Source organism: Protopterus annectens, chromosome 13.part0 (genome assembly GCF_019279795.1).
Source record: "Protopterus annectens isolate FY-2018-M chromosome 13.part0, PAN1.0, whole genome shotgun sequence".
In the NCBI taxonomy this organism is placed as follows: Eukaryota; Metazoa; Chordata; order Ceratodontiformes; family Protopteridae; genus Protopterus; species Protopterus annectens.
The window spans coordinates 339910611-339938368 of record NC_056747.1 but is presented as its reverse complement, the minus strand read 5'-3'; the positions used below and the strand labels follow the sequence as shown (position 1 = coordinate 339938368).

The 27758-nt window shown below is 43.5% G+C and overlaps 1 protein-coding gene across 1 annotated transcript in view; it reads right to left on the bottom strand.

Annotated features, from left to right (window-relative positions):
* The window catches only part of UPF1 (UPF1 RNA helicase and ATPase), a 3097516-nt gene that overhangs the window by 1595412 nt on the left and 1474346 nt on the right, over positions 1-27758 (bottom strand). Inside the window, exon 10 of the mRNA XM_044054826.1 lies at positions 7709-7887. Within this exon, the coding sequence (XP_043910761.1) occupies positions 7709-7887 (179 nt within the window). The remainder of the gene's footprint in view (positions 1-7708; positions 7888-27758) is intronic.

The window sequence follows — 27758 nt, the reverse complement described above, 5'->3', positions numbered from 1 at the left end:
TGTGATACTTGTGCTTTACACTGAGATACTGGACGTTTGCACTGTATTTTCCAGGGTGCCACTTAAGCAGTGCATACACAAGCCCTAATAATATCTTTCAGTTGTGCTGCTACTCTCAGTCTATTCATCTGTCCACTCAACCCAGTTTGAGCATTAGCAGCTAATTATTACATAACTTTAGTATTTTTCATAGGTTATATCGGCATCAGTGTTCCACATTTCCCTTCCTTTCTCTGTTAACATTAACTCTCTCTACTCCTATTAGGTGATACTACTATAATTGTGCTCCTCCCTCACTTTGGCAGATTCAAAGAACTCCCAAGAAAAGTCTGGTCCCTGAGAACCCCCCCCCCCGCCCCCAGTCATTCAGTGGAAGATGAAACCCCCTTGCTCTGTTGCCTGACCTTTAAAACTTATGTACGCGTACTAGTTTTTAGCCAAGAGTAATAATTGTTCAGGTAACTCTGTCTTTCTGGTTCTTCTTCGTACATCACCCCTCATGTCTCGCTAGCACCCTCTAGTCTGCACTGTTCTACTTTTCCTGGCTCTCATCCCAACACCTCCCTCTCCCCCCTAACTGTTCACCTAGCACCAGGTTGCTGTACAATTCCTGCCTATATTATTCTCCTACTTCTTTCTGCTCTACCCCTACTTAATACTATATTCCACTCACACTTGTCATCTTAGTCATTAAACAGTGTATCTCTCCGCCTCCATACCTATTCTATATGCCACAATACTCCCCCCACCTAACACTGACCATAAATCACATCTACCACTAAAAGCTAATGCAAACACAAAATACTCCACTCTCCTCTCTTCCTTATCACTAAGGGTTCCAGTCTCTACTTCTACTTACCTTACTGTTTTTCTTTCTTCCTTCGCTTACATGCTGTACAAAGTTGATCGGGCCATCCCACTCAGTTCTCCCTTGCTTCGCTCGGGCTCACTCCACTCCCCTACCCCCATTCCCACCCCCATATACATTACATTTATAAATAGCCAAACCACATTCACACTTCTATCACAAAATCAACACACACTACATTCAAACCCCACCCATTTAATATATCCTACTCAACATATCCAGTAACCAACTTCCCTTCCATCCTCATTCAGTAAGTACTCCTACATTCTACAATAGCAACCTTTTCCCCTTCCTACCACCACCTACAGTACACCTCTGCATTCACCCTATACCCTCAATGACACTAGCTATAACTACACTACTCCTTCCTCGGTCTCTCTCTGTCCATCTCACCTTATCATACTCGCACACATTTCACATCCATCTCTATCATTTCTGACCAACCCTCCATTCACACATCATACTCCAATATATCCTCTAGTCTTTACTCCACAAACACATTGCTGCTCTTCAAACCGAAAAATCTTTCACGCACACTTAATACTCCACCTACAACATTCCTCACGCACACTTAATACTCCACCTACAACATTCCTCACAACACACTAACCCCAAACGGAAACTGTTGTCAACACTACACCTAGGTTCAAAGGTTAGTACTAGGCCATTAGCAATAGGGCATATACAAGCCTAGCCATAACAATTCCTTGGCTATTTCTTCCCACAATATTTACTTCCCTGGACCCCTGCATAGTACCACTACCCTATCTCAATGTGGGGACATCCAACCCAACCCCGAACCTACTCTATATACCTGCCTCTTCCTCCCCCAAATCTCACAAATCCCTAAAACTCACCATGAACATACAAAATATTAGAAACAAAATCTCAGAATCTCATGCCTGGATATCCCAATTCAAACCAGATATAGGATTTTGGGTTTGAAGAGCAGCAGTGTGTTTGTGGAGTGAAGACTAGAGAATATATTGGATTATGATGTGTGAATGGAGGGTTGGTCAGAAATGATAGAGGTGGATGTGAGCCCATAACTGTATATTATTGTCTGAAACTGAAGCCGCATGAATTTGATGTTGTCTACTATGTTTATTTAAGTTTGTAACCCTACTGAAAACTGCATATTATACTTATCTCTAAATGTTTCTATTGTTCCTAATGTATTTGTACTCTGCTTTCGGGAGCTTTTCTCCCCGGGCCTCCGCTGAAAATTGACATATATCCAGTCAGACTTTCCCAGTAAATAAATGTAAAATAAAAATAAAATATACTCGCCGTAACAGAGACATGGCTAAAACCCTATATAAAAGACACTGAATTTCTTCCCCCAGGTTTCTCCTGTCCAAGATCAAACAGACCTCATAAGACAGATGGGAAGGGTAGCACTTCTCTACCCCAACTCCCTTACAATAGTCCCCTATTCCTCAATTCTCCTCAGCCAAAATCATAGCGCATCTAAAAATGAATGAATTCAAAACTCAGTTTGGTAATCTTATATATCCCATCAGGCAATAACATTCCTATATTCAAAGAAACCTTAGCCTGGACCTCAAATATCTACAAGCTCTCCATGGCTTTGCTATCCTTATCTCCAGGTAAGACAGTGGTAGTAGGGAGTAGTTTAGATGCCCTGTCCGCAGAGATGGAAATAGTGGCAGGGTCTGCTGGGGGGCACTTGATCAGAAATTTATCCGAGTCAGGGACCCTGTATAATCTGTCTGCCCTTCTAGGGGCAGGAGGTTGGGAATCAGGACCAATGGATGCAGCTGTGAATGCACCCAGAAAGGCAAGCTGTACAGGTGGGTAGGTGAGAGATTAGGCGATTCCATTTGAGCCAAGTCATAAAATCTTCTTTGTGCTTCAGACATGTCTGAACATTCTCACTTAAAGTATTGTCTCAGATTACCAGTGCCCCCGAAGGTAAAGTCTTCCACAGGGGAATCATGCTCAGCAGAGGCTTTTTCAGGTGATCCATATCCCAGAGGGGATGAGATCTGGGAAGAGTAGGATAGGGAGTCCTCAGAGGAATCAGACAGACATTTCACTGCAGGCTGGCTGACCGTCCTTTCAGGTACAGAAAGGCTAGGGCTGAAAAGATGGGAAGCCGCAGGGGTGAACTCAGAGGAAGGCCTCAGGGCCAGGAAGGCATTGTAAAGGCACTGGCTGAAGGCCTGCCAGTCAGTTAAGGCATCTGGAGGTGGAGAAATATGCCTGGTCTTTTGTTATTCCTTTAACGGCCTAGCCGGCATCTGGCTGGCGGTAGGCCTGGGACAGATCATAGGAGCAGCAGAGGCCAGGACTGAAGTGCCCAATGAAGGTACTGGTGCCCCCCCCCCCCCCCCCCGGTGTCTAACAGGAACCGGTACATCCTCCCAGGACGTGTCATCCACTCGACTGTGCAGCCTCCTGACAGGTACCCACTTTATCTAAAGTGGCAGAAGCAGAGTCCTCGTCCAAGCCAATGGCAGCTACAGGATGAGGAGTGGCAGAGGGAGGCGCAGTGGAAGACTGAGGTTGCACAGACTTGGCCCTCTTCCTTGGCGGTTTGGTTGGGGCATCGTAGGTGGCTTCTACACCGAGAGCTATCTGCCTTGGGCGTTGGATTTGCAAGTATAAGTTGAGAGCCTGTACACAACACTGGAGAGTCTTGTGGATGAACGATTTACAGATGGCGCAGTTTTTGCAATTGTGCTCCCTACCCAAACAAAAGAAATACTGGTCGTGGGTGTCTTTGTAAGGGATTTGACTACCACAGTTGCACTTACTCTTACTGGACATGAACAGACCATAGACTGAAGAAAAAAGGCCCCAACGGGGTACTTATCTTTTAAATTAAAAACAGAACAGACGTCCTCAAGTAGCAGGAACACCTGGCATACGGCTGGCGGCTGAAAGGTTCTGAGGACTGGTGTGTCCACACATCACATTTATGGCCCACGTACCCGTCTCTACGTCAGATGTCCAACACAACAAGAGGGACTGAAAAAGCTTTGGAAACCTGGCCGGAGAAGCTGAACGGAAGAAGGGTAAACCCACTAGTAGAATACTGCAACACTTAAATAGAAGGACATCAGTGGTTCCATTCCTGACTGAAGTTTAGTCTCTGCCGCTAACAAAATTTCTTCAGCTGGAACCCTCCCCTGTAATATCAGTGACCATCAGCCTGCCTACATAAGAAACACCTTCACAACTGTGAACCATCACCAATACAAGCCCAGTAGAAAGTTAGCTAACTTTGATTCAACACACTTCAATTTGACACAAACATCTAGATAAATTTGACACAAATTATCTTAATATAATAGTAAAAGGCAAAATTTAGCCTGAGCCAGCGAAAAAGCAATCCCAAAGCTTCAAGCGGCAAATGAGATCTAGGTAACAGTCGCTAGGCATCTTGGGACAGGGTGTAGCCTTGAGCCAGTGAAAGCTCTCAAGCTTTAGTATGCGGCAGAGTCAGAACTGATGCTCGGTTCCGAACACAACCATCAAGAATGAAGGAGAGAGAGGACAACATAACATCACGGAGTAAAATCAACTGGACTAAACTAAAATCCCTACACCTCAAAGATGATGAATTATTCAATTCAACATTCCTAAACATCAATAGAATGGCCACCCTTTGAAAGAAGAGAATAAAAACAAATCATGTAATCAGGCTTACTAGAGAAACCAAACAACTTATGTCTACAAGAGACAGAACATGGAAAAAAATGGCAGAAAACTAAAAAACCCCATCGAACTCTAACTCTTCAGCTTTTCAACCAAATTAAAAGTCTAGTCATTACAGATTAAAAAAAAAAAAAAAAACACAATCTCTGTAACCAAAATGACTAAACAGAACCCAAAAAGATTTTGGAACTCTGTCTCTACTTTACTGAACCAGGCTCCAAAATCAATCCCTACCCAAATCCAGACAAAACCCCCTGCTGAACGCTTCACTTTTCAATTCCTACTTTATACATACTACAGCCAAACTAGCTGCCACCTTTCCACAAACTAGTCATAACCACTCCATAACTTATTTCTCATCAACAAATTCTTCTTCCCAGGCTTTCACTTTCTCCCCTATTCCTACTTCCACTATAACCAAGCTCTTGTTAAAACAAATCCGGTAGCGCCACCCCAGATAAGCTACTCCCCTGAATATCTACAAATGTCAGCCAGATATATTGGCTACCCCCCATCAGTATTCTCAAACACATCTATCCAAGAATCCTACATCCCCTCTATCTGAAAAAAAGCCTACATCATTCCTCTTCATAAAGGAGGTAACACAGACATCTCTGATTTCCACCCTATTGCCATACTATCCCCCATCTCTAAAATAATGGAAAAATGTATCCAAACCCAACTCATGAATTATCTACTCCAAAACCTTCTTTCCACCAGTCAGCATGGCTTTTGACCTGGACACAGCACTATAACTGCTCTCCTTTCCTTCTTGAACACTGTCACCCAGCATCGCAATGATGGCAAACTCTTCTCTACACTTTTCCTCTATCTTTCTAAGGCCTTTGACACCATCTTCCACTCTCTCCTCTCTAAGCTCTCATACCTTGGCATGTCCATGTCCTCTCTTGATTAGTTTTGTAACTGTCTTACAGACAACAATCTACCAAATTGCTACACTCCCTCTCACCCTTTCTCACTGCGGTCACTGGAGTTCTCCAAAGATCTATCTTGGGACCCCTTCTCTTCATTATCTTCATTAATGAATTTCACTCTACCATCAGTAGTGTTGTAGCCTCACAGTAAGATGTTGTCCTGTTCGATTCTCAGCTAAAGCGTCTTCTGTGTGGAGAGATGTGTGAGTGGGCGTACCTTCGTTGAAGGTTGTGCGTTAGAGCTGGCAACTCGGCACGTAAAAATCTACTGCCAATCATTAGCAGACCAGAGTTCCGCTGTGGCGACTCCTAACCGGGAAAAACCTAAAGACGTGACAACATCACTCATGGATCCATAGCAATACACAGATGATTGTATTATCATCTGCTCTGGCAACTCAAACAGAAATTCAGACTATTACCCAAAATGCTTTTTCCATTACTGAATCCTGGATGACCAATAACCACCTCGCCCTTAACCCCGGCAAAAACAAACTATCTTTACACAAAAAAAAAATAAATAACTCCTCTCTTAGTAAATCGAACTTCACCATCTACTCATCTAACAAAACCACCATAGAGGTAAGCCCCCAATACCAAATTACTCGGCATTGCTGTAGACGATAACATTTGACCAACATGTCCACATCAGCATAAAAAAAAAAAACACCAAAAACTTGGGACCCTTTATAGACAAATACTTCTTAAAATTACTCCACTAGAAAAACACTTGACCAGACTTTTCTCCTACCCTCACTCCTCCACAGTACCCCTATTCTTACAAACATGCAGACCTGCTTAAAAACCAACATGGACTCCTGCTATAACAAAATTGCTACGTTTGTGACAAATGCAAAATATTCTTCCCATCACTGCCATTCCTTACAATCCCTGAACTGGCTTCAACTCTCTCAACATCTCGCACACATACAACTATCCACTGCACACAAAATCATATACAAATGAAAGAAATGCCCAGCCCTCACTTCCCTTATAACTATCAACCAAATAGGCATCTCATACCTGAAAATCGATCACATATGCATGTTTATACGCCAAAACTCGCTGGAGGTCAGAATCTCTACTCCTCCACTACAGCCAAACTCTGGAACAACTCTTTCAGCTTCTCTCAGGACCATTAGTAGTGCCCCCATTCAAAAAACCCTTACATCAATCTCTCTCCTCTCAATGGCTCTGCTCATGTACCATCTCCAACTCCTTGACAACCTGATATTTCTATTGTTTCTCTTTATAGACCATACTCATTACTCTCACTTTTCTTGAATGTCACCCTTGAAAATCTTCCTTTACCCTATTTGCCTCACAAGATTTATGAACAGTGTAGTTATCCATGCTTGTCTTATGTATACTACATAAGCTATTCTGCTCTATCTGCCTAAAGTGTACTAAATAATTACAACTCATCTCCCTCTGTTAAATTCTTGTACATTAGATACCTTTGCCATGAATCAAAGCAGATTTCAATAACTTTTAACCATATAGAGCATATCCCAATTGATTCTCCTGATTAATACTCTTCGTAACTCAACTACTTTTTGATAACTCTTGTTAAACAAATTTACATTTTTCTTGTATAATGTTACGGAGCTTTTCTCCCTGGGCCTTCACTGAAAATGGGCTCATTTCAGCCCAGTGGACATTCCCGGTCAACAAAACAAATAAAAATGAAGAATATCTACAAGGAGGAGTCTGGCTGTGTGCCAACACGAATAACTGAATGTCAATGGATGCAATCTCTCATTGCTGTACTTTTAAGTGTCATGGAAGGAGCTTCTCAAAATGGAAATTTACAGATGTTGCCCACTACCCATGGCTCCTTAAAGCAACATTATTCATGTTGCTGCATTTGTAACTTTTGAAGTATTTTTGAAGTACTAGAAAACCTTAGCTTCAACTCTGTGTGGGGAAAGGAGGTTCTCTAAATGGTCCTGAACTCCCACAGTTGTTGACTACATAGCAGTTCACAAATAAGCAGTCCCCTTTGTGTTAACCTCTGTGCGTTGATTCATCTTCCCCATTGTTAAAATCCATCCTGGTGTAAACAAGCCTTGTACCAAAATCCACTGACAATAAAAATTCAATTAAACTCAGATGAAAATTTCACCACCACAAAGCTTTAATGACAGCCACATACAAAACTTAAATGACTGCCAAATACAATTCTACTGCTACTAAACACACCTGCATTAAGTAACTGAACAAAAAGTTAAGGAAATAACCTGAGAGTGGTTAAGATCTGGTAGTCCTTGTGCTGTAAAACGCTTGGGCAACTGACATTTAATTGTAACATCTTCTACTTCATGCCCCAATAACTTGTGATAAATGTAACCAGATACAGAGGTCTCATCAACTGCAAACGTCTTCAAGGCACTTTGCATTCTGTACAAAAGAAAAATAAAACAAGGACTTACATACACAAACACACATACGTATATATACATACAAATCAAACAGCCAATAACTCAAGTAAACCCAGTGAACTCCACTTGAAGACCGTCAGAATTAGCCACTGGAACCATGAACTGCTCTTCACAATACACTTAGTAACATACAAAAAATTAATAAAAGCAAGTTCAAAACCTTTTGACTAGTCAGGCTTCTTCATGCAAAATGAGTGAACAAAGTCAAGCTAGCATAGTCATATGATCATTTTACTTGATCACACTCGTTTCTGAAATTCTCCATACGAGTTAGAAAGAAACACTCCCATTTAAGCCTGGTGCTTTATGTGCCCCTATGCAAAGAACCCAAGAAAAATCTTCCATTCCTGTACACTCTAATATTGCCACCAAGTACTGTGTCAGTTAAAACTTTTGAGAGAGAAAACTTAAAAAAACTGATTAGAACCTTTCTTCTTATGTTTACATAAACATTTGTAAGCACCTCTCAATTTCTGACAAATGATTTCGAAAATGTTCTTTCAATTTCTGACTGGTCTTCCCCACAAAGTATGCATGACAACAATTACACTTTGCTAAATTAACAAGATTTTTTTTTTGTTTCACAACTGCCATCATTTCTACCAGTTATGGGTTGAGTAAATACATCCTCTTCACTGATTAACCTACAGTAAATATACCTACCACAATTAAATGTACCTTTCATATTTGTTTCATAATAAAAGTTACGTACTTACCATAATGCTCCATCTGAGTTGTCTATTTTCATGCATCCTCAATGGATGGGTTCAGTTAGGATCCCTCAGAACTGAATTGGCCACTTGCTAAAGCTCACTGGCACCAAAAACTCTCGAGCTTCCCCCTTTACCCATAATGCACCTGGGTTGAATACCTCAAATTGAATTTACTGACAAATAAGCAGAATGAAAGAAAATTCCTATGTTCCCAATAGAGACTATGTCTAGGTCTGTCACCAGATAAGCTAGTCTGTGAAAAGGGTAGAGACCACCTGTTCTTCCAAAAGAACTGGGTATGGGGTTGGAGGGTGGGAAGCTGAGGATACATGAAAATGGAGACCAAATTCAAACTGTAACGAGTAATAAAAGTTTTGGGTTTAGCCCATGTTGCTGCTGCACATCGTCCATGGGTGCTCTAGCTTGAAAAACAGCTGAAGTAGCTGCAGTTCTTGTAGAATGAGCCTTAGGGGGGTTTGGAAGTCTAACACCTAACTTAAAATAGACAAAGGAAATGCAGTTAGCCAACTATTTCGCAAGACATTTTGGATACAGCTTTTCCCAATTTGGTATGTGAGGAGGAGATGAAAAGTTGGTCCGATTTTCTGAAATCTTTTGTCTTATGCAAGTAGAAACATAATTGTCCATGTACGTACAACAAATGTAAAAAATACACTCCTTTGTTAGAACAGTTTGGGGAAAAATACTGACAAGTTAATACGTTGATTTATATTGTTCTCAGAAGCCACTTTTGGCAGGAACAAAGGGTTGGGTCTTAGTGAAACCCTGTCACTGTGAAAGACTAGACACAGAGGTATAGAAACAGAAGTGAGTTCCACTAACAGGACAGTCTTCCAGGAAAGGAACGTGATATCACAATTATAGGCTGGTTCAAACGGATGTTGGGTGACTGCTTGCAACACTAACCTGAGGTCCCAAGGGGGAGTAGAGTCTTTGAAGGGAGGTCATAACATAAGAGTACCTCTCAGGCAGAGCCCTGGAAGCGGCGCCGCTGCAGAGCCCTGGAAGCAGCGCAAAAGTATCACAACAAAACTGGCCCCATGACCAGAAAATTCTCTGACACACTGACTGATGGACCACTTGTGAGGTAGGAGAATGGACCTGATTAATATCACACTGGACTTCCCCAAAATATGCATTGCCATGACAAAGGTGTTTTTGTTTATTTATTTATATTTGTTGACCGGGAGTGTCCGACTAGACATAGGTCCATTTTCAGAGGAGGCCCGGGGAGAAAGGCACCACAGCTAAAATAAACAGACAGAAGTTACATTGGATTACATAGCTATTAATTTACAGAGCAATTACTTACAACATATTAGATGAACATAGTACATCAGTAGACAACTAGAATCTTTATCTGTGAAGTACATAACAGACATTAATAAATGTTAAAATAAGAAGTTTCTGCTGTATAAGTACTAGGCTTATGAGCATCTGAGCTTGCTATAAATCGAGGTAGTTAGTGGAGTGGAAAGAAAGGTAGTGGTTGGATGGGGTGGGTGATATTAGAGTGGGAGTTGCAAGGGCATAGCCAGCATGTTTTTAGGTGCACTTTTAGTAAAGTTTTGAAGTGGGTGCATGATGGTACGGAGGTAATTGTGGGTGGGAGGGAGTTCCATAATTTGGCTATGGTGCAAGAGAATAGTGCTTCACCAGCAGAGTTATTGGCTTTAGTGATCTGCAAGTGATTTTTGTTGCTGGATCTTAGTGGTCTGGTGGTGCGATAGGGTTGGAGTAGATTCTGGAGGGATGGGACATTTAATGGATGGTTTACTAGTTTGTGGGCGAGTGAGAGTTGATACCATTGAAGGGAGGTGAGGGAGTTCAAGCCAGCCCAGTTCAGCAAGTGAGAGACAGTGGTGACTACGGTAGGATGCCCCTGTGGCGAATTTGGCAATTCTGTTGTAGCAGGTCTCTAGCTTGTTTAGATCGCATTGCCTTAGGTTGGTATATATTTGAGAGGCATAAAGTAGGGTGGAGATAAGGTTGGAATTTGCTATTAAAATCTTTGCTGCTTTGGTGAGAAGATGCTTATTTCTGTATAACGCTCCTAGTTTTTTGTGGACTTTTTTTATTGTCATGGATATGTGAATGTCAAATTTTAGTTTATTGTCTATTTCCACTCCTAGCAATTTGGTGTGTTCAGTTGGGTATATAGTGGTGTTGTCTTTTGCTGTGGTGTTAAAGTGAGAGTTGTTTTGAGTATGTTTGGTGGGTTGGAAGATGAGTAGTTGAGTTTTGTTTGGGTTGAGTATTAATTGGGCATTGGCTAACAAAGTTTCAACAGAGGAAAAGGCTTCCTGTGTGACTTTTTGCAGTTTGGGTAGGGACTGGGCTGAGCAGATGATGGTCGAGTCATCTGCGTATTGTACGAGTGCGCCATGTGTGGTGGCAAAGGCTAGATTATTTGTGAAAACAGAGAAGAGTAGGGGTCCAAGGATGTATCCTTGGGGAAGCCCTATGGAGACAGGTAGTTGGGGAGATGTGCAATTCTGCCATACAACGGATTGTTGGCGGTCAGACAGGTAACTCTGAAACCAGTTGGTGACTGATTGTGAGAAGGATAGGTTATTGAGGACAGAGAAGTTGTTTGTGTGGGACCATGCCAAATGCTTTAGATAGGACTAGGAAAGTAGCAGAGGAGAGATAGCAATTGTTTTTATGCTGAAGGATAGCGTTAGTAAAGGAGAGTAAGGCAGTGGTGGTGCTATGGTTTGGTCAGAAACCATGCTGAGTATTGGAAAGGAGGTTGTTAGTAAGGAGGTAGTCCAAGACCTGAGAGTGTATGCATCTCCCTAGTATTTTGGAGAGTGGAGAGAGAATAGCTATGGGGCGGTAACTGGTTAGTTCTGTGGAGGGTCCGCCTTTGTGGAGGGGAATTATATGTGATACTTTCTACAGTGTGGGAACATAACTTTCTGACAGAGATCTGTTAATCAAGATGGATACTGGGTACGCCAGAGCATCAGCTGCGATTTGTAGGTATTCACTTGGGAGGTTGTCTGCTGCTAATTTGGTGGGTTAAAGTTTAGAGTTTTTTTATGTTGGAGGTAGGTACAGGAGAAAAAGAGAAGGCAGTGGGGAGATTAGTAGTTGAAGGTGTGGGTTTGGAGGGGAGGGGGGTTGTGTTGTTTAGCTAGTGATAGTATGGTTTGTGTGAAGTGTGTGTTGAATGAGGTAGCAATACTTTCAGAGGAGTGAGGGATGTTAGGAGGAAGGATACTGACTTCACCTGGTTGGAGGATGGAGTTTATGGAGGACCATAATTGTTTGGGGCTGTGTTCGGAGGAGTCTAGGGCAGACTGGTAGTATTGGAATTTGTCCTGTTTTATTAGCTTTTTGATTATTGTGTAGTTCTAGGAATTTCTGTCTAGTTGAGGGGGTCTTGGTTTTTGTGCCAGTGCTCCCAGGCTTTATCCCCGTTTTTCATTTCAGACTTGGTGGTTTTCTGTAGCCATGGGGAGGGTTGTGCTTTGATTCTGGAAAGTCTTATGGGGGCATGGTAATTAAGGATGCTCAGGAAAGTAGTATTAAAAAATTCAACTGCGTCATCAAGACTGAGTTACTTTAGAGGATGCCAGTTGCATTCTTTGAGGGATGAGATGAACGTGAGTGGCTTAAAGTTTATTTTTTTACGTATCTGACAGTAGACAGGTTTAGCTTGGTATAGGTATTTTTTTCAGTAGGAATGTTATGGAGTGATCACTGAAGCTATCTGATAAGCAGCCTGTTATATATGACTGGGGGCTCTTACTGACTAGTATCCAATCCAGGGTATGTGCTTGCTGGAGTTTTTATTTATCCAGGTTGGCGACTGGACTAGTTGGGTGAAGCCATAAAGGTTTGCATGATGGGTTGGATAGTTGTCAGAACAGGATTGCCAGTCAATATTGAAATCACCTAAAATAATAGTTTCTTGGGGGAGATGGTGGGTAGACCAGCTGAGGAGGTTTTCTAGTGGAGGGATGTTTTGACCAGGTGGGAAGTAGCATCCAATTATGTTGATGGTTTTGTTTTATTTTGCGGTTGGTATATATTATTTCTTCAATGCCTATTTGTGGAGCTGATGATTGTAAGATCTGGATGTTTAGATGTTGTTTAAATATTAAAGCTACACCGCCTCCTTTCTTGTTTAGCTGGTCTACTCTTAGTATGCCATAACCTGTAGGGAGTATTTGCTCACTGAGGTTTTAGCCAGGTTTCTGTCAGGATGACTATATCTGGGGAGTACAAGTCTACGGTGGCATGGAGTTCATGGACTTTGTTGGATATACTTCTAATATTTAGGCTTAATAGAACAAAGTCATTTGGCTTTCTATTGTCTGTAATATGGGAGAACTTGTGGTTTCTAGTCTGCTTATGAGGACTGGGGTTGGAGACGGTAGGGCCAGGGTTGGGGTGGATATCTCCACTTAGGGCTAGTTTTGATATGCATGAGGTTATTAGTTTTCTCAGTTTTTGAATGTGTTTGTTTATAAGGGAAACTTTATGATTGTGCTCTTTGGGTAATAGGTATGGTGGGAGGGTTACTATGTTAAGTTGTAGGGATGCTTTATGTTTGAGTAATATAGATGATAGAATATGTGGGGGGTGCATAGGGATGGTTCTTGAGTTGGTGGGAGGGGAGATGAGTGAGGGTGAGACATGAGTGGTGGTGTGAGTAGTAGTACAGTGGTAGTGGTTGAGTGCGGGAATGATACAGCTTTGGTAGGATGTAAGATATGCAAGGAGAGTGCATGCAGTGAGCATAGGTAAGGTATGCTTGTACATGTTAGTTGAGGAGGTGTGATAGTAGTGGGAAGATGGAGGAGGTAGTGTTGGGTTAGCGCTGTGGTTGGCTACTGGAAAGATGGGAGGGGTGAGTGTAATAAAGACGGGACCACTGGGAGCGGGAGGGAATAGGGGGCAGGGTGGGGAGCGAAGCGGGTAGAGACCCTGTTAGTTGCTCTTATGAGGGGGCTGGAAACAATCAGGTAACTGAGTTAATTGATTAATGAACATATGATAGTGACAAGGGTGATTGTAGTTTTAAAAATGGTGCCTGTCACAGGTAATATTTATTAACTTTGGGATTGTCTTAAGGTAATAAACAGGAAAGGGGGAAGGGAGAACAAGGGTGTGAGCAGGCAGTTCTTTATACTGCTGCTAATGAGGCAAAGCAAAGACAAGTTAGTGTTTGAGAAACAATCACAATTGACCAAGGACTGCTCTGAAACCAAGTAATTTCTTAACCATTTTCAGGTAGAAAAACAAAATAACTTTGCATCAGTAGGCCACTGTGGTCTCAGTTTAAATTAACAAACACACAGTATTGATCAGATTATGGATACTATCTGCTAACAGAAGGGAATAAGAGAAAGTGGAAGATGAGTGTGCGTGTGTGGGTTGTGTGTGTGTGTGTGGGGGGGGGGCTGCTTACAAGCCAAAGCAGAGTGCTCTCCAGGGGAAAATGAATATTGGCTCAAACAGGTAGACACACACTCAAAGTTAACTTTAGTTGTTTGCAGACAGTTCAGACCCGGACTGCGCTTTTCTTATAAGAATGATAAAGGTGGCACCGCAGTTGAATACTTAAGAGTGGTGTTAGGTTGAAGAGACACTGAGCTCCTCATGGGGCCTGTAGCAGAGTGGATTGTAGTTTGAAGTTGAAGTTAAGTCTGAAGAGATCACCCACTGCCACACTCTTAGGGCTCATCAACATATTGGGTAACACCTGGTTCCGCCTTGTTTGTTGATACAGCAGACTACTGACATGTTGACTGTTTAAATCGCAATCATTCAGGAGGGGAGACCATCCTAAAACACTTGCAACACCAAAAGCACTGCCCTCATCTCTAGAACTCTGACGTGTAATGAGGCTTTTATCGAGGACCAAGTGTCTTGGACCGTCTTCCCACTAACGACCCACCCTACCCCAGCAGGGAGGTGTCCATGGTCATTCTGGCCTTGGGCTGACAGGAAAAAAAGGGACATCCTTGAAGAAATTGTTCTGAATGTGTCCACCACATTATATCCTTCTTACAAATGTTGGTGATGGAAATTGGTGTGGACATGGAATGGGAAAGTATCGACCAAGTAACCACTGTAGAATTCGCATATATCTGGCCAGGGATACAAGACTTATTGATACTGCTATACAGCCTAATGTTCGGAGGACTAATTTGGCAGGCACTTGCTTTCTGCTGATTATGGTCAAGACTTGTCTTTGAATTGTCAGTAATCTTTGCAGAGGAAAACAGGCTATGGTGTTTTCTATATTTAACACAGCACCTATGAAGTTTATGGCTTGGGTAGGTTCTGGATGACATTCTTCATAGTTGACTGTTATTCCAAAAGAGGAGCATGTTTGGAGGATCTTTTGCCTGGCTTCTACAAGTTGATGCCTAGTCATGGCAGTGATGAGCCAATTTCTTAGGTATGGAAGCATGCAGAATCCATGCAGTCTCAAGTGAGCTGCTACTATTAGCACACCTTTGGTGAATACCCTGGGGGCTGTGGTGAGACCAAAGGGCAGTGATCTGAATTGATAGTGACTGGCTCCAAACCAGAAGAGTAAAAACCTCCTGGACAGCCCATGCAGTTTTATGTGATAACATGCATCTGGGAGGTCTATGGACCACATCCGGTCGTTCTTTTCCAAAAAAAAAAAAAAGGAAGGGACTTGAACAGTGACCATCCAGAATTTGGTTTCATGAACTGATTTGTTTAGTTTGCTGAGATCTAAAGATGTCTCCCAGTGCCCTGTCTTTTTTTGGCACTAAAAATAATCTTGAGTAAATTCCATATCTCATCTAGTCTGGGGAGACTTTTTGCATGACTCGTTATTCTAGCAGTTTTTGTACTTCTAGCGCTGCTTGTTCCTTTACATCTGGTGAAATATTAAAGATTTTTTTGAAGGATGAGGGACTGAGTGAAAAAGGTGCAACAACCTCTGAACATAATTTCCTACACCGATTTGTCAGAAGTTAACTGAAGCCAGGCTCTCAACTGCAGGGAAAAATGACACCTGTCAGACTCCAGAGGTGGACAATCTGCCCTCAGATCAGCAGTGCTGGAAGAGTCTACCAAAGAATGAATCTAGGAAATCCTGGTTTTGCAGACCACCTCTGCCGAGAGCGCAGCATCTTCCACTGGAGCTCACCCCTTGCCTCTGGGGAAGTTGTCACTAAGTGCGTAAGGAAAGGGCCCTTAGGTACTTTCTGAACCACATTTTTCCACCAGTATAGAGGTTCCTCAAAAAGGGTCTCAGAGGTGGAAAAACATACACCCACTGCAGAAAGTCTTTCACCTTTCTCACACACGGTCTCTTTCACTTAGGGACCAAATAAAGAAGTGCCATCAAAAGGAGAATTGATCAATGTAGACAAATGGTTCCACAAAGTCAAACAAATGCAGCCAGACTTGCATCCTTAAGGCTAGGCCTGAACAGATGGTTCGCATTTGTCCCTTCAACTGCATGTGAAATGAGCCTCATGGACGAGTTGGAAATCGAAGTCAGGGTAGCCAATTCAGAAGTTATGGACTGCCAGACATCGTCAGCAACGCCTTCTGAGAGTGTAGTGTTCTTTAATCAGATCCTTCTCCAACCTCGTTAAATGTGCCGGATAATTCAAAGACTGGAAACAAAGTAGAAGATGTACAAATTCACTTCCATAGTCTATCCATCATCCTGCACTCCTTGTTCAAAGGGTGAATAGTGGAATTTTCATCTTCCAGTTCCTTTTTGGTGGCTGCTGCCATGACCATGGCATCTACCGCTAAAGCCCTTGGACCAGAAGAGCTTGTCTAAGGGTGCAGTAATAATTTTGTCTAGGCTCCAGGGCATCAGCTGAGCACCGTCAGGGCCTTTCATGCCCACTGACAGATCAACTAAATCAGCTCATCAGCGAGTGGGGTCAACCAGGAAATAGATAGTCAGGTGCCACAGGTCTGCAGGTACACAAATTCCTCTAACATAGGATTGCTTAACAGGAAACCACCCCTCTTTCAAAACTTCTAGGATGTCGCCAAAGGAGACATTTCTAGGAGGTGATCATGGGGATCTTTCGATCTCAAAATCTCTCTTCAGTTTATGATTCTTCAGGGGAATCTATGAGTTCTCTTACACTTCAGAGGAATCTCCACAGTAGGAAGCTCTGGAGAGGTGCCTGAAAATGATGCTCCCAAAAGTGGGGTTCCCTGAGGCCTTGACACCCGTTGTCCAGCTGAAGGAAGGGGGTGAGGCTCTGGAGCAAGGAGTCACTTGGCACGTTGTTCTGAAGGAGGAAGGACCAGATAGATGTCGGAGTAGACAAGGCCCTCTCCGTTGCTTCAAAAGCCGATCCACCTGGATCAGGAAGAGAGTCCGGGCCGGAAAGAACAGCAATCTGCACCACAGTCTTTCCTCGACCACAGCAAGAGAGACTACAAAAAAAAAAGTACAGTTGTGTACACTTACCATAAATGTAGATGTTAGAGTGTATTCACTGTTGCAGTCATTACATTTGGGTTATCTTCCAGCAGGTAAGTCCTCGGCCAGCCTAAATATCAAAGTCTTGCATTCCTGCTTCGGATGCAGTCTCATCTTCCATGACGTCAGGGGTATAAAACATGCAGCCGACACCATTTTAATCAGTTTTTCTTGCCACAGATGTCAGATGCCCCCCATAAAGGGAAGCAATTATATATATGTTACACCTCCAACAAAAAGCAAATACACCAGAAAGCTCAAATACACCAAACAAGAAAGAAAGAGCCAAGAGAAGTCATAAGGGCTGGATGGAGGGTAACCAGGACCCTGGGCAACACCGGGGAGATGGACTTCCGTACGCCACATTTTCCTGCACCCATTGTCCGGGCTGGGATTCGGTGCTGGGCTCTTCCCTCGCTGTTACTGAGGGAATCAGTTTCTTTCCTCCTCTTAGTAATATGCTTAAATTCGGCGGGTCACCACATCCGATCTGATGTCGCGTTCTGAGCAATGTCTCGGGGGGGTGGCAGCGAGTCACAGTAATCCTCCCGTAGAGTATAAAAGGTTTCACCAAAAGAGAAATCCTATGGAGAAGAAGCAGAGGGAATAGAGTCCTCTGCATCAGAATCCTCATAGGTAGATAAGGGTAAATCCTGGTCATCAGAGGAAACAGATTTCAGAATCCTGATCAGAAGAATCATAAGCAAACTCAGTCCTAGGTCTCAGAGGGGGGAAGGTTGGCTTCCCGATTAAAGTAATAAGGGTCTTCAGCCATTAATTGTTTTTTAGGCATACAGGCCTGACCATGCGGTCTGGGCAGTTTTCTAGGCATAGATCGAGTTTTCGGCCTTGAAAAAGAAGATGGTGTCAGTTTAATATGCAAGTCAGTAGGCCTGAATATACCCTCAGAAGCCGGTGCCTGTACAGAGGCTCTGGACCCATCCAAGGTAGAGATATCCGCAGGTTCCACAGTTGAAGCATCTCGCAGCATACCGGACTCCAAATGGGTCTCAGTACAGGCCTGCGAATCTGAAGTAGCAGGTATCAGGGGCTGCAAAAGCGCCTCACTGAGTACCGGCAAACTGGCAACTAGCTTAGGAGAAGCGTCTGCGGCAGCTTTGGACCTTTGCGGTCTGCCTCTATCTTTGCGTTTTTTCGGAATGCCGGTAGTCGGGTGGCTTACCGAAGCCATATCTGGGTAATTGAACAGAGTATCTAAAAATTTAGAAGCGCAAGTATACGGACGACGAATAATTCATTGCTTAAGTAAGGCACAAAACAGACAGCGAGGTACGTCGTGGTCAGGGCCTAGGCAAGTAATACAGTATGAATGAAAATCTTTGAGGTATTTGCTTTCCACAAGAAAAACAATTATGGGCTTTTACTGACATCGGTTTACAGCAAGAAAAACTTTCCCCAACGGGGTACTCAGTTTAGTTGAAGACTTCAGTTCTGAAACTCGAAAACAAAAATTTCAGGAGTCGGCCCAACAGCACTTGCGAGCTGCTTCTGCTTCGGGCACCGCACGGCAAGAAAGACGGATGTAATGGTGTCGGCTGCATGCTTTATATACCTCTGACTACCTGACATTATGGAAGATGAGACAGCAACCAACGCAGGACCCAAAACTTTGATAATCAGACCAACTGAGGGCTAATGCAAGCAGATAACCCAAATGTGATGACTGCAACAGTGAAACACGAAGAACATCTTCCTCATATGCATTCTTGTTAAGGGAAGCATGGGAATGGAGGCTGCCATAAGGCCAAGGAGTTAAAGGAATTGTCTGTCAGAAATCTAGGATTCCAGTAAGAGGTTTTAAAGCAAGTGGAGAGGGAGTGGACCTTCTCCTATGGGAGACAAACCCGCATTAAATCTGTCCTGAACCAGCAGCCCAGAAAAATTCTGTATTGCTGAGGGAGCAAGGAGGATTTATTGAAACTGAGTGTGAAGCCCAGGTTTTGAAGACGGGATCAGGTGAACCTGAGGTGGTCTCCGAGACGGGATTCTGTCTCTGCTAGAAGAAGAATGTCATCTAGGTAGGGGTAGAGTTGTATATCTTGGGTTCTGCAGTAAGCAATGGCTGGGGCTAGGCATTTTGTGAACACACTGGGTACTGTAGACACACCAAAGGGCAAGGCTATAAACTGAAAGTGAGACCAAGGTCCAGAGAAACACAGAAATTTCTAATGGAGGGTTTTATGGGGATATGGAGGTAAGCGGGTCTGTATTAGAACATCGAAGTTTCAAAACTTTGAATGTTGTAACATCGAACCCTATTCAGTGAAAGCTGAAAATATCGAAGCAACAGAAAACCAAATTTTTTCTTAGTGAAAAATTTGGTTGTCCGTTTGTTGCTTTGGTATTTTCAGCACTGTGATGGAAAGTTACGAGTCGGGTTCAGGCAAGTGTGCGACTGAGTGCGGGTTAAGTTAGTTAAGGGTAGGGTGCAGGTTAGGAGTGTGTGGAAGTGAGGGTTAGGGCGAGTTAGGTGAGTTAGGGTTAGGTATGTGTGCGCAACTGTGTGGATGAGAGGGTTAGGGCGGGTTAGGTGAGTTAGGGTTAGAGCGCTGGTGAGGTGAGTGTGCGATAGTAACGGACCTTAGGGTTAGGGTTTGGGTTAAGGTAAGTGGATAGTTAGTGGTGTGTGTATAGTTTAGTGTACGGATAAGTGTAAGATTTTAGGTGTGTGTGTGTGTGTGTGGATTGCGGTTTGTTTGGTGTGCTGGTGTTGTGTGCATGTGTTTTGGAACAGCAAATTTTTTCCCCTAGGAAATAATTTGCTGTTCTGTACATTCTATGTTTTCAGCTTTCACTGAAAAGGGTTCGATATTAGAACATTCGAAGTTTTGAAACTTCGATGTTCTAATATAGACCCAGAGGTAAGCTTCCTTTAAATCCACAGTGGCCATGAAGGCCTGGTCTGGGATAAGAGGGACTAGGGTTGAGGGAGAAAGCATTTTGAAGGAAGGCACTTCTAGAAATAGGTTCAGGAAGGATAGATCCATTACAGGTCTCCAAGGACCATCTTTTTGGGGGACCAGAAAGAGTCTTGAGTAAAATCATTTTCCTTCCTGTCTGAGGAACACGTTCCATTGTTCCTAGTTTCTGGAGGTTTTGAAGAATTTGTGGTAGAAGGTGGATTTGTTTTTTTGGGGGAAAATGAATGGGTCTTGGGATGGGCTTTTCCCGCCAGGAAAGGAAGCATCCGTTTTGGATGATGCTCAGTACCCAGTGGTCTGAAGTTATGGTTTTCCAGATGGGTAAACAGTGGGATTGGTAGGCTGACAAAGGCAGATGGGCAAGGCAGTCACGCATTGCTGGGTGCATTTCTATCCTGAAAGGACTGCCTAGGTCTTGGATGAGAGGTGGCAGGTCTGGAGAATGTTTGCCTTTTGGTTCCCCTCGTTTGCCTGGAGGATGAAGGGGTAGCAGAGGAAGGGGTTCTCCTAACAAATTAGATTTTCGCAGTGTAGTTCCTGTAATACTTTGTAATATGGGACACAAACAGATGCATGTCTTGCAGTTCCTTGCTTTTCTACTGCAGACTTAAAAAGCTCTGCAGACTGTTTTCCAAACAAAAGGTTATGGTCCTGAGGGGGCATCCATAATCTTAGTTTTAAAGTCTTCAGGCAGAGGTTGTAGGCACAGCCAGGAGATCTGTGGAGGACAAAAGCTTAAGGTGCTGACCAAGCAGAGGCCTCTGCAGCATCATAACTGCACCTAATTGAATGTCTAGCTACCTGTGAAGCCACAGGCAATTTAGATACGTCTGCTTTGGTAGGGCAGTCAGGTGTGGCTGGCAGTAAGTTAGTTGCTTGACAGACAAGGTCCAGTGCATATTTTACCATGCATCTCTGGTAATTTACGGCAGGGAAAGCCAAGGTGGAAGAGGTGGACACTTTTTTACCAATCCTGTTCATGATTTTACTGTCTTTATAATTAAGTAAAAGAGATGCAGAAGGAATTTGTCTGGATTTCTTGTCTGGAGAGACAGCAATGACAGCAGGGTCTACCAAGGGAGGGTTTAACCAAGAAATGTTGGTCATCGGGAACCTTATAAAACCTGTCTGGTCTTTCAGGTGCAGGTGGTTGAGAGTCTGGGCTTTTAGATGCAGCGGAAAAAGCATCCAGATAAGCAGGCAAGACTGGGGGGGGGGCAATGTCTGATGGGGAGGGAGACTCCACTTGGAGTTCAAAATACCTCCTCTGGGTGTCAGTCATCCGGGTAGTCCCCCATTTAAAGTACTCTTAAGAGTTTCACCAAAAGTAATGGCCTCCGGTGGAGATGACCCTTCAACACATTGCATAAGAGGAAGAGTAGAAAAGTTCTAGTTCCTCCTCTCCTTGTGTAGTATGCAAGGGGAGAGTAATGGCAGAGGCAGGCCTTGGGCTGAGCACAGGTACAGTGGTGAGTAGAACCTGTAGGCCTAAGGAACATAAAGGCCTGCATCAGAGAGTTAGTGAAGGATTGCCAGTCAGGGGATTCCTTCAGGAGTATGAGCCAGATGTTTAGTTTTCTGTTTATGTTTAGAAGGCATAGGTTTGGGAGAAGGCCTAGCTTCAGAAGCTTAAGTCTCAGGAGTCTCCTAAGGCTGACTGACTTTCTGGTTCCCCCTGAACGTCGGTAGTAACCGAAGTCTGGGCTATCTCCATGGACATTCAGGCCGCAACTTCTGTAGCAGCTTCCTCGGTAGGAGCCGTAGTAGTCAGTTCTGTCGGACGTCCCTCAACTTTTATATAGGAAGCTGGCGGGACGTCTGATGGTGGAGAAGCAACAGAAGTAGGCCTGGAAACTTTGGCTTTTTTCCGCAGTGGTTCAGTTGGAGCGGCTGATTCGGGGTCCATTCAAAGCGCAAGCTTTTTGAGATGTTGATTCTCTAAATAGAAATTTAGTGTGGCCAGATAAGAGTACTTTAAATGGGGGACTACCCGGATGACTGACACCCAGAGGAGGTATTTTGAACTCCTTCGGTACGAAAGACTGGCAAATGGAACACGCAGTATGATAGTGTTCCTTCCCAAGACAAAAGACGCAACAGTCAATGAAGACCTCAATGGCATTTGCCCTTTTTAGCTGACATCGGCTAATACAAAATACAGCTAACTAAGCTCAAGCAAAAAGAATGTTAAGGTTTCCTCAATGGGTACATAGCTTTTTAGAGCAGGAGCGAAGAAAGCAATGTGACGTCTGCAGCTGAAAAGTTCTGATGTTTGTGCATGCAGACGTAACATTTAAGGTCCCTGGTTTATGGGCCCTAAGTGTGACATCCCATGCAACTACCGCAACCAGGCTTAAGCTTTCATATAGGAGCGGATGTCAGGTCGCTTGAAGTGGGAAATTCCACAGTAAGAATACTGCAACATATGAATAGGACTTCTACCAGTACAAGCTTTTCTTTTCTACTTTATCATAGCTTTAACACCATCTCTAGATGATCTCCCCATCTTATGGCTCAAGACTTTTACTGCCTTGAAGACTTAAGTGGAATTTGCCAGCTGCAAAACTCTTCTGCCAAATTATAAATCGCCACAAGCATTATTGAAAGTTTTGACTCAACCATCTATTACCATGCTAATTTACACTGAAACAGATTTGTACCTCTTCACATTCAGCCAGAAAGATCAGTAAATATCACTTTCACATCAAATAGTGAGTAATGCTTTATCATTTTCATCTTTTAGAAAACCCTTTACAGAGAGGCAGCGGTGGTGCAGCGGTTAGCGTTGTCACCTCACAGCAAGAGGTTTTCCCGTTCGATTCTGGTCTGGAGCGCCTTCTGTGTGTAGTCTCCATGTCCTCCCCACAGTTGAGTGACGTTTAAAAACATGTAGGTAGGTGCATGCGTGATTGGGTGTGCCGCCTTTGAAGGTTGGGCGTCGGGCTGGCAACTCGGCACCATAAAAATCCACTGCCAACCATTAGCAGACCGGAGTTCCGCTGTGGCGACCCCTAACCAGGAAAAGCCAAAAGACATTACTAGCAAATCCTTTTGAGCCTACCTTAAAGATTCTGCCACAAATTATGCCCATAAAGAATTATCTATGTAATATTAACTTAAATATACCTTTTCTTAAAGCTAATTTTAGAACCATGCAGAAATTTCTACTCGTTTGTTCATAGGAGATTTCTTCCCACCCCACTCCCCCTTAACACGGAATCGCCAATAATAAAGATTTTCTCTTATTAACAGGATCCTAAGTTCTCCTTGTTGTCCATTTGGGCTTTCTTCCTGCACACCATACAGAGCCAAAAGCAGGTGCCCTGGTAGAAGCCTCTGCAGCATCACAGCTGCATTTGATGGAGTGGAGGGCTACTTGTGAGAAGGATCCAAGCAAGGATGCAGCCAAGGTTTTATTCTCTAAGTCAGGCAAATCAGAAATGACCTGAGAGTTGAGAGAAGCTCTAGAGCAAATCTGGTCAATAATGGCTCTAAATGTCAAGGTGGCTGAAGTGTAGACTTTCTTGCCCAGCCTTTTCAGGATTCTGCGGTCCTTATCTGAAGAAAGGAGAAGCTTAAGGCAGTACTTGCATGCCTTGCCTGAAGCCATTGAAATAACCAATGGGTCTGCTGAGGGACATTTAAATGGGAAAGTACAGTTGTGTACCTACCATAAATGTAGATGTGTACCTACCATAAATGTAGATGTTAGAGAGTATTCACTGTTGCAGTCATTACTCTTGGGTTATCCTGCTGGCAGGCTACCCTCAGTCGGCCAGAATACCAAAGTCTGGCCCCAGCGTCGGTTGCCGTCTCCTCTTCCCTGACATCAGTGTGCCACGGGTATAAAAGATGCAGCCGCCATTTTCTTCAGTTTTTCTTGCCCCAGATGTCAGGTGCCCCCAAATTGGTAGGCTAAAAAATATGCCAATAAAAATGCATGCACAAAAATAACATTTCCTTCATCTACAAGCAAATACACCAAATAGGCTGTATAGGATAGAGAAGTGCAGATAAGTCCCAGCAAAGAAAAGGGGGATGGTGGGTAACCTGGACTGCAACAGTGAATACACTCGAACATCTACATTTATGGTAGGTACACAACTACTATGTTCATCGTGTTTCACTGTTGCAGTCACTACTCTTGGGTTGAATCCCAGAGCTGAGGAAGGGTGGCTGGGCTAAATAGGATTAGGAGAGGCTATGAGGCCCTACAGAACTGAAGTAGCAAAGCCTGCTCTGGACTTAGAGTAAAGAGGTAAGTGGTAGTGCTTTGTGAAGGTGTGCACTGAACCCCAAGTTGCAGGCTCTAGGATATCTTTGGTTGGAACTCCTCTGAGGAAGGCTGCTGAAGTGGCTGCTGCTCTGGTGGAATGAGGCCTACTGCCCTTAGGCACTGATTTGCCAAGTTGAAAATAGCAGAAACGGATGCAATGGTCTAATCATTTAGAAATAGTCTGTTTTGAGATAGCCTTTCTTTGTGATCCTGCAGCATATCATACTAAAAGTTGCACAGTCTTTCTGAAAGCTTTACTTCTGTCCAAGTAGAAGCGTAACTGCCTGTGTATGTCCAAAGAATGCAGAATTTTCTCACCCTTGTTCTGTGGATTAGGATAAAAGGTTGGCAAGTGAATGGTTTTGTTAAGGGCCACACTGGACACCACCTTAAGCATAAATGTAGGGTTTGTCCTCAGAGAAACCCTGTCTGAATGAAAAATGATGAAAGGTTCCACAACCATGAGTGCTTGTAACTCAGAGACTCGCTTTGCAGAAGTTATTGCTAGTTTTCCAGGATAAGAATTTTATATCTGCTGTTGATGAAAGGAGGCAGTGTGAGTTTTTCCAAAACATAACTGAGGTCCCAGGCCGGAACTGGTGCTCTCCTTGGAGGCCTAATGTTTTTGGGCCCCTCTGAGGTACTGCCTTATTAAAGTATGAGAAAAGATAGGTGGTTCCGTATTGTAATGGGCTGAAATGGCAGAGGCATGAATCTTAATTGATGAGAAAGAAAGGCCTTTGTTCAGCATCTCAGTTAGGTATTGCAAAATCTGAGGGATATTTGGTACACACGTGTCAATGCCTTGTTCCTGGTTCCAAGCACAGAATCTCTTCCATTTTTCTGCATAAGATTTTCTGATGCTGGGCCTCCTGGCCTTCAAGATAACATCCCTAACAGCTTTTGAAACAGGAGTGTTCTGAATGGCTACATTATCTGCCATGCTGCCAGATTTAAGGTCCTCAGTTGGCTGTGCAGGATCTGATTGTTTTGTTGGGTCAGCAAGTGAGAAGTTTGAGGCAATATCCATGCTGGACCTTGAGAAAAGCTCTTTAGGATAGGGTACCAGTGCTGGCGTGGCCAGTCTGGTGCAATCAGTATAATTTTTGGCTTCTCTTGTCTGACCTTTAGGAGTATCCTGGCAAGGAGTGGCAGTGGGGGAAAAGCATATACAGTTAGATTTTTCCAGCAGAAGGATAGGGCGTCCACTTTCCATGCTTGCTTGTGATAAATCTTTGTGCAAAATTCTCTGCAATTGGCAGCTGTGAGAGGAGGCAAATAGATCTATGTCTGGGCATCCCCATTTCCTTATTATCATGCTGAAGACTTGTGGATCCAGTTTCCATTCGTGGGGATCCAGGAAGTTTCTGCTTAGTTCGTCTGCCAGAGTATTTGTTTTTCCTGGCAGGAATTGTGCTTGCAGGAGAATTTGAAAAGCCAATGCTGTGTCCCATAAGGTCATTGCTCATCTGCTGAGGGGGTAGGAATGTGCACCTCCCTGCTTGGTTATGTACCACATGACCGTAGTGTTGTCTGTATTTATCAGTAATTGTCCTGGATGAAGCAGGGCTTTGAAAGCTATCAGGGCATTTTGAGCAGCTAGCATCTCTTTGTGATTGATTTGAAGATGCATCTGGTTTGCAGGCCATGTGGCCTGAATACATTTTCCTGGCATATGGGCCCCCCAGGCATAATCTGATGCATCTGTTGTCACAGTGTCTGTCTGGCTGTGGGTAAACTGAATGGCAGACCCTTGTTGTGGTGACAGGCTTCTGCCCACCGTCCAAACTCCTGCTGCAGGCAGGGAATGAGTGCAATTACTGTCTCCAGACTGTGGCAATGCTGAGTCCAAACACTTTTTAGGTACCATTGTAGTTTCCTCATATGCAGTCTGGCATATGGAATTAGTAGAATGCAAGATGCCATGAAACCCAAGGCCCGAAGGACTTTCCTTGCAGATAAGTGGGTTTTTGTTGCCAATTTCTTGAAGTAAGTAGTCAGATGCTTTTGTTTGTCTGGAGTAAGATAAGCCATCTGGGCAGTTGTATTTAAGCTTGCATCCAGGAATATTATCTCGAGAGGGCACTAGTTTTGATTTCTTTTCGTTTACTGTGTACCCTAGGCCAATTAGTAATCTTTTTACAAACGCCAGATGCTTCAGAAGAATGTCTTTGTTCTCTACTTGAATTAGACAGCTGTCCAAATAGGGACGTATTTGAATTCCTTTTTGTCTGCAAAACGCAATTACTGGTGCCAGGCATTCAGGGTGCAGTAGATAAGCCAAAGAGCAGTGCAGAGAACTGGTAATGCATTGAGCCAGCTATGACACGGAGGTATCTTCTGCAAGATTGTCTGATTGAGACATGTTGAGACATGCAGGTATGCCTCTTTTAGGTCCAAAGTTACAAGCCAAGCCTTCTTGCCCAGCATGTGCAGTAGTTGCTGTAGAGTCAACATCTTGAATTTTGGAACTTCCAGAAACTTATTTAAAATTGACAGGTCCAGTATTGGTCTCCAGGTTTTGTCCTTTCTGGGTACTAGACAAAGTCTGGAGTAAAATCTTTGCCCCTGCTCTTGTGGTACTTGCTGAATGGCCCTCATGTCCATGAGGGCTGTAATTTGTTTTTGTGCCTCTGCCCATTGATTGTGTGGCAGGTCTGGCATACTTTTTGACCTTGGTAGGGTGTGAAAATGGAACCTGTAGCCTTGGAACACTATGTTCAGGACCCATTTGTCTTGGGTAACCATTTGCCAATTTGATGAAAAATGTGCTAGTTTTCCCCCTAAGGGGGCTGACAAAAGAAAAGTGCTTGGATCTGGTTGAGGTAAGTCATTGGGACTGTTTCCTGTAAGGTTGTGATTTGTCTTCTCCGCTTTTGGAGGTAGGAGCACCCCATTGTTTAGGCCTGTATGAGCCTTGGGGCTGAGATCTGCCTCTGGGACACCTGTATCTGACTCTCTGTGGTCTGACACTGGAAAGGGCCAATTTTTAGAAGGCCAGTTCCTGCTAAACCTGGGTGGCTGCATCTTTAAGAAATCCTTCACTGTCTGCATGGATTTTGCTTTATCCTCCATTTTTTTCAACACCTCTTCTGCTTTAGTACCAAACACAGTATCATGCTGTAATGCTGCATCTAATAATTTTGCTTTAACATGATCTGGCAAGATTATGTTCCTTTAACCAAGCATGCCTTCTAATAACAGAACCTGTAACAGCGGCCCTACAAGAGGCCTCCAGTGAATCATAACCACATTGCAAAGTACGCATTCCCACTTGTTCAGCTGCATGCAATAAATCCTGCAATTCCTTGTTCTCTGAAACCTTCAGTATTTGTCAACAATTTCTGTTTAAGCAGTGACATTAAATATTGCTGATATTTAAGCATATGAAACTGACCATTTAAAGCCCTTACAGCCAGGGTAGCA